The sequence below is a fragment of the Perca flavescens genome, chromosome 9, assembly GCF_004354835.1.
Source record: "Perca flavescens isolate YP-PL-M2 chromosome 9, PFLA_1.0, whole genome shotgun sequence".
NCBI classification, from domain to species: Eukaryota; Metazoa; Chordata; class Actinopteri; order Perciformes; family Percidae; genus Perca; species Perca flavescens.
Window position 1 is genome coordinate 13,748,906 of NC_041339.1, and position 17,095 is coordinate 13,766,000.

The 17,095-nt window shown below is 40.8% G+C and overlaps 1 protein-coding gene across 1 annotated transcript in view; it reads right to left on the minus strand.

Moving 5' to 3' along the window:
* Nucleotides 1-17,095, minus strand: part of polrmt (polymerase (RNA) mitochondrial (DNA directed)) — a 62,481-nt gene that overhangs the window by 8,575 nt on the left and 36,811 nt on the right. Inside the window, exons 16-18 of the mRNA XM_028588261.1 lie at nucleotides 4,684-4,736; nucleotides 657-755; nucleotides 218-290 (exon numbers count right to left, since the gene is read on the minus strand). Coding sequence (XP_028444062.1) covers nucleotides 218-290; nucleotides 657-755; nucleotides 4,684-4,736 — 225 coding nt within the window. The remainder of the gene's footprint in view (nucleotides 1-217; nucleotides 291-656; nucleotides 756-4,683; nucleotides 4,737-17,095) is intronic.

A 17,095-nucleotide genomic window follows, 5' to 3' on the forward strand; every position in this document is an offset into this window, starting at 1 on the left:
TGTAAAGAGCGAGCCAGGAGACTTGAGTCACATGTGACACTTTAATTAATCAGCAAAAAAGGGAGCATTTTAAACCCTGATGATACATGAGCAGACAGGATGAAAACTGCCCTGAAAGGATGATGGGGATGAGGAATGGTAAAAGAATCTGGACAGGCGGGAGTTAAAAAAAAAAAAAAAAAAAAAGGAAAGGCAAGGTTGTACAGTTATATGATACCTTGTTCATGGTGTCCACAGTGAGGGCGTGGGTCCAGAAACAGTCGTGAACGGAGACGAACGTCAGGCCGGCACTAAAGGGAGAAGAGAAGGAATGAAGAAGGGGTGAAGAGCGTCCACGTGCAGGGATGGAAATCAGAGGAAGAACATAACCGGAAGAGAAGAGGGTGAGGAAAAAAAAAAAAGGGTGTATTACAGCGACGATAATTGCTAAAAACCCTGGTGGATGTTCTTATCGGAGGTGATAATTGCATTCAAGATGACAGGGTACATTCTCAAAGCCATTTTAGGTCATGCGTTCATGGAGAGTCGAAGTCAGAAGTATAATACAGACTGCCTTTAGAAAAACGACTCTGCATATGCAACAGAAGACACAAAATGGGTCAAAATATGTTGTTTTTTTTCCAGGTATCCATGCTCTACAGTATGTTGAATGGTACCTATAGCAGTGGAGAGCAGTCAGCATCATGTGTGTGGAGTCCAGAGAGTGGATGAAGTTTGGCGGGAAGGCGTTCTTCTGTTTAACTGTGTCCGGCCTCCTGAGAAGAGACAGAAAGCCAAGCATAGACATATAACAAACACTTGTGTACTTTGATGCTTTCTAATATCAAACAGGACGTTTCGGCCAATTTATCTCGCAAGTCTGCAGTGGCCTCGTTATGAGCCATGCAGATAATTCCCACGGAGGCAGTTAGCAATCCTCTATTTTGATTTCCTTTTTAAGTTTTCTTCACTACTTGGAAGACAGTAACCATTGCATTAAAACCATTGTACCATTGTTTTTTTAAGTCTGATAATGTTACAGTAAATTTGCCCATAAAGTGAGGAGGAGTGTTTAAGCATATAATCTGTGAATTAACAATCACAATGGAATTGTACAATTCGTACAATAGAGTGCATTTTAAACACTGTTTTACTGAGTGCTGTTCATTAATATTTGTGGTATCTACACATACTGCTAAAAAATGATAATTCATACACAAATTATTAAACTGTGCTTTTAATTTTGCAGGGATGACACTTGCATACCAAATTATGTTCAGATAAAGCGGCCATTTAAAATAATGTAAAGTCATGGTGAAACACAATTTAGAAGGAATAGAGACCTAACCAACATTATTTGCAGAATGATGGGGAATTACTAAGAATCAAATCCTTTCAAGTGACTGGATCCTTCAAAAATCGGTCGTGGCAAATACAGAGATGAACATGCTAATTAGTGAGCTTTAGAGGTGCCTACTCTACACAGAGACACCGGATTAGAACTTGTATGGTATGTTTTTAAGGTCAGAGGATTATACAGAAAGTCTGTCTTACTAAGAGACTTCTTTTTTTTTTTTTTTATTGTGGACATTTGTGGAAAAGCACAGATGTAATTAATAACACTATTAGTGGCTGCATCATTGATATTATCAATCACGCCTGTGCTTTTCCTGCTATGACAAGTCAAACGTCTGTCTGTGCATGGATTTCAACATTAATATTTATATTCTGCTACGTGACTCCCGGGGGACTCTGTGCTTTTTAAACAAAAGTCAATATGAGAGCATACAAATATAGAAGTGATATAAAAGAAATAGAACAAGGTGATATAAATGGAATTGTTTTGTATATTTGTACTTTGTATATTATAGTGTGGTCTAGACCTACTCCATCTGTAAAGTGTCTTGAGATAACTCTTGTTATGATTAGATACTATAAATAAAATTGAATTGAATAAATGCAGTGCTGCTGCTACTACTGATGATGGAACTAGCAGTAAAAAAAAGAAAAATAATCCTCCATTACCCTGAGCCTGTGCCATTCAAATCCTCTGGGCTGCCACAGACCAGAACGCTCTTCTAATGGGAATGGAGACTGAGCAGAGAGAGCTTGGGCCAAACCCAAAGCTAAAAACACACACACACACACACACTCACACAGGCACAAAAGATGCCTGTCTGTCTTGTTTACCTTCTGTCCGTTTTATTTTTGGCTTGGAAATGTTAGACTTTTAACAGAGCGCTTTTACTTGTTCTGCTGCTGCTGCTGCTTTGGGCTCGAGCTGAACAAAAAAACAAGATTCCTGGAGATTTATTTGCAAGTGCACTCGGCGGAACACTGTCTTCCTCTTTTCCCTGTGTCTCACACCTACACAAAACAAACATTTCCCCTTAAACTCCCATATGCCTGACAGACAGGAACGGTGCACAGTCAGTACTATGTAAGGGTTAGCAACCACAGCTGTGTGTCTGTTCTCCCTATAGAGCTGTTCATGTCTCAAGAGATGGTGAGCGTTGACACCGGGTTTAGCATTTCATGTTTTGTTTTTTTCTCGCCACTGCAGTTTAGAGGCTTAGATAATCAGCACTCCTCTAAAGACGACAGGGACGGAGGAAAAAGCAAGAAAAAGCGAGCGCTTGAAGGCTGTCACGACTCCGTCTGTGATTCTACTAACATATTTAGACGCTGGACGAGCTTTTTTAGGGTCTTTAATTACAGCAAGCGCAGTTGTGTGCGCTCCCGTTGGTGTGTGTGGAAGAAAATCAGTCATGGCGATTGTGTCCAGTTTGGCTCAGAATGTCAGCCTGTGAAACACTGATGCTTTCTCTTGACAGCAAATTTCAAGTTTCAGGCGAGATGGCCTTTCTGAGTGGCATCCTGTTCCCTCTCCTCCCTCAGCTCCCTCCACACTGCTGGATCTGTAGAGCACTGCAGATGTCAGACTGAGGATGGCTGTCAGTCTTTGTCATCTCTGTCTTCAGTGCTCTCCTTCCCGTCTCTCCCCTCGACTCTCCGTCTCTTTTTGTCCTCTGCTCACCTCTGTTACTGCTCTTCTGTCGCCTGTCTTAAAACTCTATCTACACATTTTTCTCACACCTCCCCCGCCATAGCAGTCATTCACACATCCCAAACTAGCACTTACTCGGAGAATACCTCATCAATCATGGCCTTCTTTATCCTATAAGGCCAAATATAATCTATTGAAGTGGACTGCCACTCTGTAAATCACAGGTGCTAAAGTAGCCGGTGTAATAATATAATGTGAAATGCCTTGAGCATAGTGCTGGGCGATATGGAGAAAATCAGACATCACGACATTCTTTAAGATAATGTTTTGGGCATTTTAGGCCTTTATTTATATAGGACAGCTGAAGACATGAAAGGGGAGAGAGAGGGGGAATGACAAGCGGAGTCGAACCTGCGGCCGCTGCCTCAAGGAGTAAACCTCTATATACGGGCCCCTGCTCTACCAGGTGAGCTACCCAGGCACCCGATATCACGATATTCTTAACCAAATACCTCAATGTCCATATTGCGACGATATTGTAGGGTTGGCAATTGGTCATTTTACAAAATATTAGATACAAGAATTAAAATAAAATGAGATACATAATCATCAGTAATGTGGATATAATGACTAAGTGGGTAAAGGCCTAGAACAGCTAGAACAGTCTGGGAAGTTAAGGAAATGTCATCACTTTACTGTAATGCAGCCCTTAAAACCAGGAAATGACAACACTTACCATATTACAATATTACTATATCCAAAATCTAAGACGATATCTGGTCTCATATCACAATATTGATATACTATCGATATATCGCCCAGCCCTACTTAAGAATATTCACGTGTTAAATCTTCTCTGATTAACCTATTGGCATCAAAAGGATGAAGCTTCTCTGGCGTTCCGTCTACAAATGGACATGATCATATGGGGATTTTCTCATGCTGGCAAGTGTTTTTACAGTTAATCTGATTTACTCAAACTACCACTACATAACTGTGATTTAGCACATTGTTTTTTTTTTGTTATGTTAAATACTGCCTCACACTTTCGTAAAAAAAAAAAAAAAAAAAAAAAATTTGGAATCTATTTTTGACCGTTAATGTGGTTTTTTTTTTGTCTGCATAAATTCCTCTTTCTTCTGGTTGATGGGTGTAATTTGGCAGTAATATGATTTTGCAGTATATTGTGTTGTACATCTATAAATGAAGCTTCTCAACAACAGTTTGAGCTACTTCACTGAAGTCATTTCCGTTAGCAAAGATCCATTTTAACGTCTTCTATCTCCAAGTGGAAGTGTGAAACTATGCTTTCAAAAGAGTTTTCAAACACTTCTGATGACATTTCCTACTCTATGACAAGTTACATCGGAGTTTGAGTAGGCAATTAGTGGAAATATCCACGGGAGACAGAGCTTTTGTGCAGCTGAAGTTGTTGAAAATGTAAGCTAATTGCCTACAGAGAGCTTTACTTTCTACTTCCTTTCACCTCTAAATGCTAAACAAAGAGTTGTCAAGCGCCCCGAAGCTACATTCTGAAAACTTGTGACTGCAAAATCACTCCAAAGACAAAAAAAAAAACTGCTGTAAACACAATTTCTCTCCACAGCTATCCTGTGTCTTTGTTCCAGGTCACTGCTATAACACTATGAGAGGTGGGGAAACAGACAGAAAGAGGTGTTAGTTGCAGAAAGACTTACTCTTTGGTGTCATGGCTGATCTGGAGGTTGATATGTTGCATGGTACTCTTCAGCTGGAGAGGCAAAACAAAGACAGAGAAATGAGAGGGTTTATAATCTCAAGTTTTAACACTTTACACTGAACTTTCAGATTATACTCAAGATCACAAAGGTTTTAAAAGAACAAATATGTCAGGTTGAAGGACAACACGCAAGACATTCTGTAGAGATATTCTGCAGTGGAGCCATTTAAAAAGTCTTGGAACAAGGAGATACAATATTAGGGCTGAGACTAACAATTACTTTCATTATTGACTAATCGGACAATCAATTCATTCTATTCTTTGGTCTTAAAATATGAGAAAATAAAGAAAAATGTAAAAAATAAAAAAAAGTACATCAAATGTTTCTAAAACCTCAAGGTCTTTAAATGTCAAATGTCTCAGACCAAAATTCTAGAAGCACAAGATATTAACTTTACGATCACATACGACAAAGAAAAGCGGTAAATCATATTGGAGAAGCTGGAACCAATAAATGTTTGGAAATCAGATATCAAGAGCTTAAGCTACAAAACAAATAAAGCTGGGAGGAAGAAAACAGGAATGCATGACGAGAAAATATCCAATTTCATGAGCTAAACACACACACACATATACATACACACACATATATATATATATACACACACACATATATATATATATATACATATATATATACATATATACATATATACATATATATATATATATATATATATACACACACATACATATATATACATACATATATATATATACATACATATACATACATATATATATATACATACATATACAGTGGTGTGAAAAAGTGTTTGCCCCCTTCCTCATTTCCTGTTCCTTTGCATGTGTGTCACACTTAAGTGTTTCGGAACATCAAACAATTTAAACAAAAGTCAAGGACAACACAAGTAAACACAAAATGCAATTTGTAAATGAAGGTGTTTATTATTAAAGGAGAAAAAAAATCCAAACCATCATGGCCCTGTGTGAAAAAGTGATTGCCCCCCTTGTTAAAACATACTATAACTGTGGTTGTCCACACCTGAGTTCAATTTCTCTAGCCACACCCAGGCCTGATTATTGCCACACCTGTTCACAATCAAGGCATCACTTAAATAGGAGCTGCTTGACACAGTAAGGTCCACCAGAAGATCCTTAAAAGCTACACATCATGCCGAGACCCAAAGAAATTCAGGAACAATTGAGAAAGAAAGTAATTGAGATCTATCAGTCTGGAAAGGGTTATAAAGCCATTTCCAAAGCTTTGGGAATCCAGCGAACCACAGTGAGAGCCATTATCCACAAATGGCGAAGACATGGAACAGTGGTGAACCTTCCCAGGAGTGGCCGGCCGCCCAAAATTACCCCAAGAGCGCAGCGACGACTCATCCAAGAGGTCACAAAAGACCCCACAACAACGTCCAAAGAACTGCAGGCCTCACTTGCCTCAGTTAAGGTCAGCGTTCATGCCTCCACCATCAGGAAAAGACTGGGCAAAAATGGCCTGCATGGCAGAGTTCCAAGGAGAAAACCACTGCTGAGCAAAAAGAACATCAAAGCTCGTCTCAATTTCTCCAGAACACATCTTGATGATCCCCAAGACTTTTGGGACAACATTCTGTGGACCGATGAGACAAAAGTGGAACTCTTTGGAAGGTGTGTGTCCAAGTATATCTGGCGTAGAAGGAACACTGCATTTCATAAAAAGAACATTATACCAACTGTAAAATATGGTGGTGGCAGTGTGATGGTCTGGGGCTGTTTTGCTGCTTCAGGACCTGGAAGACTTGCCGTGATAAAAGGAACTATGAATTCTGCTGTCTACCAAGAGATCCTGAAGGAGAATGTCCGACCATCTGTTCGTGTACTCAAGCTGAAACGAACTTGGGTTCTGCAGCAGGACAATGATCCTAAACACACCAGCAAGTCCACCACCGAATGGCTGAAGAAAAACAAAATGAAGACTTTGGAGTGGCCTAGCCAAAGTCCTGACCTGAATCCTATTGAGATGTTGTGGTATGACCTTAAAAAGGCCGTTCATGCTCGAAAACCCTCTAATGTAACTGAATTAGGACAATTCTGCAAAGATGAGTGGGCCAAAATTCCTCCAGGACGCTGTAAAAGCCTCATTGCACGTTATCGCAAACGCTTGGTTGCAGTTGTTGCTGCTAAGGGTGGCCCAACCAGTTATTAGGTTTAGGGGGCAATCACTTTTTCACACAGGGCCATGATGGTTTGGATTTTTTTTCTCCTTTAATGATAAACACCTTCATTTACAAATTGCATTTTGTGTTTACTTGTGTTGTCCTTGACTATTGTTTAAATTGGTTTGATGTTCCAAACACTTAAGTGTGACAAACATGCAAAGGAACAGGAAATGAGGAAGGGGCAAACACTTTTTCACACCACTGTACTATATATATATATATATATATATATATATATATATATATATATATATATATATATATATATATATATATATATATATATATATATATATATATATATATATATATATATATATATATATATATATATATATATATATATATATGTAAAACCTAGTTTTTCACCAGGTTTGCACACACTGCAGGAGGGATTTTGGCCCACTCCTCCACACAGATCTTCTCTAGATCAGTCAGGTTTCTGGGCTGTCGCTGAGAAACACGGAGTTTGAGCTCCCTCCAAAGATTCTCTATTGGGTTTAGGTCTGGAGACTGGCTAGGCCACGCCAGAACGTTGATATGCTTCTTACAGAGCCATTCCTTGGTTATCCTGGCTGTGTGCTTCGGGTCATTGTCATGTTGGAAGACCCAGCCTCGACCCATCTTCAATGCTCTAACTGAGGGAAGGAGGTTGTTCCCCAAAATCTCACAATACATGGCCCCGGTCATCCTCTCCTTAATACAGTGCAGTCACCCTGTCCCATGTGCAGAAAAACACCCCCAAAGCATGATGCTACCACCCCCATGCTTCACAGTAGGGATGGTGTTCTTGGGATGGTACTCATCATTCTTCTTCCTCCAAACACGGTTAGTGGAATTATGACCAAAAAGTTCTATTTTGGTCTCATCTGACCACATGACTTTCTCCCATGACTCCTCTGGATCCAAATGGTCATTGGCAAACTTAAGACGGGCCTTGACACGTGCTGGTTTAAGCAGGGGAACCTTCTGTGCCATGCATGATTTCAAACCATGACGTCTTAGTGTATTACCAACATAATAAATAATAATAATGGAGTGGAGGTGGACATTTTAAAGGCAGACTAACAGGTCTTTGAGGGTCAGAATTCTAGCTGATAGACAGGTGTTCAAATACTTATTTGCAGCTGTATCATACAAATAAATAGTTAAAAAATCATACATTGTGATTTCTGGATTCTTTTTTTATTATGTCTCTCACAGTGGACAAGCACCTACGATGACAAAATAGCAGTGTGTTCAAATACTTATTTTCCTCACTGTACATACATACATACATACAGTGAGAGAGAGAGAGAAAGAGAGAGATCTATCTATCTATATATCTATCTGAATGAAAAAAGCACTGCATATTTGAAGTTGGGTGTTAAGTGTGCTATAGCTTAATCAGTCAGTTTCCAAATGAGGCATTAAATTGCAATGCAGAAAAAGTTGCCCAGTTTATTACTTGAGAGCCCCTTTACATTTTGCAAACTACAAAATCAACACAAAACCATTGCTGAAAAAAAGTGATCAAAACCAAAGTTAAATCCAATTTTATTTCATGTGGTTGACCTATAATTGGTTAACGCAGCTTCTCAGCCCACCTGACCAGAATCCAGAATGAAAGTAAATCCATTTGCTATTAAATCATGCTTGAAAACACATACAGTATAGACGTAGAACTGCAACTACCCATCCATCCATCCATCCATCCATCCATTCATCCATCCATCCATCCATCCATCCATCCATCCATCCATCAGCTGCGTATGTAGGTCAGGGTGGCACTAAGTGGCAACATGACGCCACAGAGACTTAACGCTGGCTACTTGACCCCTAAAGGCTGTGATCGTGGTTCAAAGCTTCTCTGATTTACTAATTAATTAAAATTCACACTGTTGTAGTCATCTTTGTAAAGGCAGGTGTAGGCCTTTATTGGTGAATTAAACCCAGTATCAGTATCAAATATTTTCCAATGGGGATTTTATCTGCTCTGCTGTATTTCACAACAACAATTTTATTAAGAGCTATTTAACATCATCCCATGTTTGCATATTCCTTTAGTATTGCTAGTCTGAGGGTAAAGAGTCTGCTAAGTAAGAAAAGCTTTTGGAGTGAAGTGTGTGTGTGTGTGTGTGTGTGTGTGTGTGTGTGTGTGTGTGTGTGTGTGTGTGTGTGTGTGTGTGTGTGTGTGTGTGTACACTCCACAGTGACCTCATCATGTCTGGCATACCTGCATCACTTAGTTTCTTACTTCATTTCCTGGAAAACTGTCACCTGGAAACCAGTGACTCTTTAATGGAGACCTCATTGTGCACAAGTAAGTGTAAACAAAACCCCAACCATTAAGGCCATCACTGTTTTTTTAAGTCATCCCACCCCTCCTGTTTCTGCTTAAATAATGTCATTGGTTTACAGTTTTAAATGATCCCTCACCCCGACATCTCGTTTCAAGAGAAATTACGTTACATTAAGATACTTTATCTTTGGGACATGAAGCGGCTACATACACTCGGACACATCTGCATATGGCATCTTTGTGCAAATACACACCTATGCATCCCTACTCCAATAGGGAGCTAAAGTTAGTTCATGGTGACACACTTTCACCACATACAGGAAAGAAATGGAAATGAGAGGAAGATGGTGGAAAAAGATAGAGAAGAGGGGAAATCAAGAACAGGAAACTTCCAAGTAGGGGCATCCCAGTTTAAAAAAAACAAACAAACATATTCAAGGTTTTGCTGAAGTTACAGGAATATGCCACAAAATTACACCTTTGTTAAAAATTGGTGGTAAATCAAGGTAAAGTATCCTGGTATAGGACTAGTATTATTACAACCCTAATGACAAATTAACCACAGCAAGAAATATGCCAGTCTATGGACACTGAGAGGGCATCCGGCAAATACCTCCTTTTTGATCTCTGCTATTTTCTTCATTTAATCTTCTTCTTTTTTTTTTTACACACTCCAAGACCAAAGCATTAAGTTCCTAGAGGAAGGAAGACTTAGCGCTCTGATCTCCCTAACTATGCGGACCCATCCAGGCAGCCGTGCCAAGGCATCTGTGGCAGGGCAGTCTTTCCCTGACCCTTGGAACCATGCCTGGGTAGGAACAACGGGCTACTATCAGGAATGAGATATGACTGGCAACAGGTCGCCAACAGCTCGTCAACTTTAGCCCGTTTACTTTGCATTCAGCCTACACTAATGTATCTTAGTGTCGGTTTGTCTGTTGCTCTGATGGAACACATTTAGCTTATTAACTGATGGAAAGCCGCTCTTAACGCGGACACATTTAGCCATTTTCAATTCAATGATATTCAGAGCTCTGCAAATACTTGGATCTATCTGTACTCTGAATAACCAAAGTGCTTTTATTGTGAAAGGTCATTAGACATCAGTACTGTTACTTTCGGTTTAGAGCAAGATTTACCCAAAATACTGTGAATGAATAGAAAATATATTAATTTCCCGTGTTTGTGTGGGGTAGGAAAGGTGGAAAGAAAATTGATGAATCAACTAATATCTGTTGTTGGTTTGCTTTATACTACCATTGACTGACTGTAAAATGACACATTTTCCAAATTCGTTGATGAATGGGGTCTTTGAATTTAAATCCTTAAAACACCACTCCTCTGAACAGGAAGGCAGGAGACCACAGCATTACCACTGCCGTTCCGACACCCTTAAGAGCCTTTAATAACTGTGTTTGGTGCTAATGTACAGCTCTTTTATTTGATCTTGCTTATCTATCTTTAGAATGAACACGGAGGACACACAGGCCCTTTGAAGTGCACATCCCTCCACAATTTGAACTATTCCCCATTCTGCATCGTGCTCTTTCCGAATCCATAATGACCTCGTGAAAAGCTGGATACTTTTCTGTATGTAGTGCTGTAAAGGTTTTAGGAGGAGTGCAATATCTTGTGGGCCCTGATGGACGGCGGTTTTCACGTGAAAAAAATGCACCGTAGAGCAGAATTACACAATGTCAGTTAGTCTGTTTGTTAATTTTTGTCAAAATCGACAAAAATGCTGAGCTGAAAAAAAACGGCATTTACATTTTTTGAAATTGGTACACTGACAAATTGAGAGAGTGCTCATTGCACAACGTTAGTCAAAAAAACGTTAAAAAACCCCATAAAAAATACATTAAAAAAATGTCAACAAAAAAAAGTTGTTATATTTACTTGCCCGACGTGGCGTTTTATTAGCCCCGGGCCACTGGGAAACCCTTATTGTTCAACCCTGGAACCAATACTTTAAAAAAATAGAACACAACGGCAGTGGGCGTCATTAATTTAGAACGGCTTGTTTATTGCTAAGACCATATGGTCAAATTTGAAGGATTCATTTGAAATGTAATAACAATAGCTTATTTCACCATTCAATATCTATTAAAGTGACAGGTGTGGACATGGTAGGAAGTAGAAGCTAGCTTCAAGGAGCTTGGTTTGGGGATTCCAGTCGAATGCTTGAAGGTCGCTGTGTGATGAATGTCAGAATCACACAATTATCAAGAAGTGGTTTTAAAATAGAAGCGTAGTGTGGTAAAAGCCCATCCGTTTCTGCCATGGCTGCCATCTCATCCATCATTGCTCTAGGAGGACTTGTGGGGGAATGTGTCCATCATTCCCCTCCTCACATCCCCTCTTTGTGTGCTAACGGACGGATTAGAGGAAGGGAAAGGAGAAGCTGAGCAAAAAGGTGCGAGTGAAAGAGATGGAGGTTACCTTTTATGTGAGTAATGGACTGCCACATTGTAAATGAGGTCACTACCCTACACTGAGCCCCTGTTCATTACACTGCATACGTGCATGATTTGTGTACAAGACCTGACTAAAACCCTGAGGCTGTGATGAACGAGACCTTGGCTAACCCTACTCTGTGTCTGTGGGGAATAGGCTCCTGTGGTCTAAATCACATGAGAGTGGCAGAACAGATGGTCATGGATACAGCAGTCATCACTAACCATATAAAATCCATGCTGCCAAGTGGGGAATCCCCATTCATCACATACTGTAGTGGTTAATAACACACGTCTTATCGATTCAAGTGGAAGCGGTCCCCGCATTACACCCCCTTTCTGTGCCATTTCTGGGTCACCTGGTCCTCGCCCTCGCCTTCTCCCCCTGAAGACAGCTGCAGACTCATTGTCACACACATACCCCTAAGTCTCCATACTCTTCCACTGACCTTTTCCAGACTTTCTCTCTACCGAACTTTCTTTCTCTTGTACTTGGCGGTGTCCTTGAAACTCACACTGCATCCATTATTTCACCCCAAAATGCCACAAGATTCTGCAGGATCAACGAAACACCATGCTACCCCCGGGAACGGCTCCCTTCTCTTCCAAGGAAAAAAGGAGGGCATGGAGGGCATCACGCTGACATTTAGAGATCTGTAGTACCCCAAAATTAGAATAGCTGACTAATTCTGATTGTACAGGCCCCGATCATTTTTCCAAGTATGCAATCGATACATCCTGCTTCGATACAAAAAAGGAAAATCAGACCAGACAGAAACCAAAAACATCATCTGTTTAGCAAAGAGAGGCAAAACGACTCAAACTGACCACAATTGACCATAAAGATATGCAAAATGACCACAAAAAAAACAACAAAGCTCAATTTTATCACATGGCAACCATAACCAGATGCAATATGATCACGTAAGAGATACAAAAATGACTAACAGAAAACAGCCTCAAAGAGATGGAAAACGTCTGTCTCTTTGCAGGTGTCTTGCTCCTATGTATGAGGGGTGGGGGGCCTGGGACCTGTCTGTACCCAGTGGGCCCATTATCTCATAATCCGTCCAGGATTAGGAAGATGATTTTGTTTTTTTTTACTTTTATTTGTCTCACAGCCTATATGACATCATAATAAACTATTTATTCATGTTGAGAGTTGACCCGTATTTGTGATGTTTTACTGTACTAAAGCGACTGTCCAGGAAAACCACCAATTACCACCAAAAACTGAAGCTTTCCACACAGAGGACATTAGATCACTCAGGTCAGTCATGCTATAAACTCACATATCTAACCAATCCAGCTGACGACTCCCTTGTGTCACATCCCCTGAGAGTGGGATTTCACTGTAACCTTGCCTGGGAGGGGGGAGAATGAAAAATAAACAAGGAATCTGAGCCAGAGTGACCTCTGATCCGATTAGTATCTCCCAATCCTGTTAAGCAGCCTCCCTGATCTGTGTTCATGCTGCATTCATCTACTCCATCCTACTCTTATTTCCTCACCTCCCATCAGCCATGGAAAATACTCGACTACACTGGTCGGCATTTGCGCTCATCTCTGTATGCACACTGAAAAGTATCCACACAACACAAACGCAAAGATACACAGACATGCACGCACACTCCTTTCTGATTATATGATGCTATTGTAGCTACTTTCTCTCCGCTTATTGGTGTCCTTTCTGTGCATCACACTTCATCTTCCCATTCTATCTAGAGTCTAATTACTAATGACCCCTAGAATCACTGTGGCCTTGGATTTAAGAGGCAGAGAGCTGACTGGGTGATTGAATTTAATCCAGCCACACAGGGAAAAGGTGACCTTTCTGCAAGTTTCATTTTTGTTGCCCAATGATGCAACTGGATTAGGGAATTATTGCAGGGGATGAACAAAAGTTATCTGTGAAATTTAAGCTAAAACCTCATTCATCCATGAAGTCATCCGTTCAATCACTTACTCATCTTTAGGCCTTCGGGAAAAAAAGCACAGAGGCCAATCAGCTTCCTTGTCCCTGCTGAACATTAAAAGAAGCAGATCAAATCAAGGGAATGTGCCCTGCTACATCGACAGAGAGCGATGCACCCTCCGAGGACCCGCCATCTGTCACCCTCGCTCTCTTGCACCTTCTTATGAGGTGTCACTCCCCCTCTAAGCCAACCTTCTGCTTGATGTCGTACTAAAAGAGCAGGCCGGGCCAGCCCAGGAGCTAGCAGTCCGCCTGCGCTTGGCAATTGCTATATGTCTGTTTCCTTTCGCTTAGTTAATAAGCTTAAGGATATAGAAGTCAAAATGGATTTTATATAATCACTCACACACACACACGTACACACACACAGCATTTTATCTGCTGGCACACAGACATGTTATCTCTAAGACGTGCCGCTGTCAAGATCTCCAAAGTGACGGACAACTCTAGTGATGTTGTTAAGCTCCATTAATGTGGGGCCACTCACAGCAATCACAATACACCATCAGTAGTGGAAAGCCCAGCTGGGACCCGCAAAGCATCCAGTACTTAAAGCTTCATGATAGGAGACTGAAATAATAATTATTTTAGTAGGGTGGAAGACTGAGGGAGGAGAATAAAGAGTTGTGAACACAACACCCCAAACCCAAAGCCAGACTGCAGTAGATCTCACAATCTCACTTTTTATTTTGGGATATGGGTCTGGAAAATAAATTCCAGGTCACTGACAGGTCACCAGTCTGTTACAGAGCTACAACCAGAATAAGAGTCATCATTTCATTTTTCAGATAAAAATCCTGAAGCCTTTTTGAAAAGTTGGACAGCCCAGGGAGTGTTGAGTGCTTACAGTCCCTTGTCAATTGCCTCTCTCTCTCTTAAAAAAAAAATAGGCTGATCAAATTGCATGCAAAGTAGTTTTGGCCTACGCACATTGGCAGCATCCCTTCTTCAAGCAAATGCTTATTGAACCTTGCCAGACCACAATGAGTGAAGCAACATTTGTGGGCAGGCTGTGTGAGGATGATAGCTTGCTCTTAGTTGATAAAATACTAAATTTTAAAAAGATGTATAGCTTTTTATAAGCTATTAGGAGAACTGCTGCTCTTATAGTGTTATTTTATTTGTGTTGGACTCATATGTGTGTGTCAGCCTCCTGTATATCTCTGACTTAAAACCAACCAACCGATTCACAGGTAACTGGCCACCCTGATATATTATCAGCTTCATCAGAAATTCCAGTCAGATGAAAAATAATGAGTGGAAATTACACTGTGAATTATTATAGCAAATCATTTCACTAGTTTATCTGTGTTTTTTGCCCCCAACAGTGCCTTCCAGGCAGCGCTGCCTAGAAGGCACTGGTTATGGTTAGGGTTAAGGTTAAGGTTAGGGTTAGGTGCCTTGAAGGCAGCGGTCGCAGTGCTGCCTGGAAGGAGCAGTTGGGGGCAAAAAACACCATCGAGCATCTCACTACCTCATGGAAATATTAAAACAAAAAGACAATGATGGGTCAAATCTAACACATATTACAATTAACAACACTAAGCTGTTGTTACACGCAGGGCAGGGTTTTTTATTTTTTAAATTGTATCAGTCAACAGAGAGATAAATGAGAACTGTATATACTTGTACTTATGTCAAAAAAGTGTGTGCAGTGTGTGCTATGAGAAGATCAGTGGTGGGAGTATTGTGAATTGGTGGTGAGAATTAGGCCCTGTTTACACGTTTTTAAAATGCATTTTGGTGATCCGCAAGACACAAGTGGACAACCGAGACACGTCTCCAGCTGACCACTTGTGTTCGGACTTTGTTACTGCCTACATCACGTCCGCTAGAAGGTGAATGGGCTTAGCGTTATCACGTCCACAATCTCGCCAGTCACGTTAGCCGTTGTGTTGGCACAGCTGGAGAAATCAAAGTGAGTAGAATCCAACACACCTTCTATCGTGCAAAACAATGGAAAGTCAGGCAACACTAACTTTAACTAGTCGTAGAATGGGCAAGCTATATAGCGTTGACGTTAGCGTTTACACTAACAAATATATGTGGTCAAATGCGTCCCAGACCACCTCAGCAAGTGGTGATCTGATCACAATGTGTCTTTGTTTGTTTTTTTAGCACTTTCCACTTGTAATCTGATCACCCAAGACCCATTTTAAAACCAAATGTAAACAGTAGGGCTGGACCCGAATATTCGAATATTCGTTCGGTGGGTTGGTATTCGTTATGGTTTTTTTTTTTATTTTGGTTTATTTATTTTCTGCATTTATCTCTTGTTCACACTCCAGTCCAGTTGGTGGCAGTAATGCACATTTAAGTTGGCTTGTGAACCGCCAATAAACTACAAAGAAGAAGAAGAAGATACTGTCGGTACACGATGACGCCCACTTCGAGCATTTAGCAAGCTGGGCAGAGAAGCTAGCGGTGATAACAAGTGCGGAAATGAAAAACTGTTTCGCGTTTTTCCGTTGTGATTCGGCCAGAAACTTCAACATTGTGAGGCGAAGAGATCGTTTTGGAATATAAAGCTTGGATATTACATTTCCTTGGACTCTTGGGGATTTATGAAAATCAAGTTTTGGTCAAAATACCACTTTGTTGCTGAAAGGACAACGAAAACAGGTATGCATGAATGCAAGAGCAAGACAAAGGGCTGAGAGGAGAACTTCAGAATGGGTTGAAAATCCATAGAAACAAGAATGGCACCTGGAGAGCGCAGACCTCCGCCAAGGCATGCCCAATCTCACAATGTTAAAGGTATAGTGGAGGATTTTCTTTTTCCGGGTGGATCATCAAGACTATTGGTCCTCCTGGTTGTCAATCATTCTGGTGATATGTTTACGTAAGGCCGTTGTACGTGCACGTCCCTAGCTTTCAGGTGTATATGTGTTGTGAGCTTGAGCTACGGTTTCAGCCATTCATTGAAGCATTGAAGCTTTTGGGAGAATATTTCACACGCTGGCGTGCGCTAAAATCACAGGTTGGGCTTCCCACTGATGCGTCAGTCGTGAAGTTTCTACTCCACAGGTAAAGTTTGGCATGCTATTTGGAGAAATCCATTTAAAATCACTGCTAGTAAAAGTTGATGTAAGCTATGATTAGCGATGCTAGCCCTGGCACAAGTCACGCACCGCGGACACACGGTAAACATCTCAATTTGTGAAAAAGTGCAAATCTTCTTTTGGAAAGTAGGCTTGTATGAGCCATGCCGACAGCAACTTGTAAACAGTGCACTCTCGTGCACACGTTTAATAGGCGTTCCCTCTCGGGAGCAGGCAGAGTGTTGCGCATGTGCATTTTTTTCAAAAAGTACAGAGGGCGGTTCTTTTCTAAAATTCGGGAAAATCCTCCAATACAATACCTTTAATGCAGTGGGTATTTTCCCAGGCGGGAACTCATTTGTCCGATTATTCCAACGCCACAACGACGCAGCTCAAATGCCCTACCTCGCTATGTTAACGAAAGTGAAA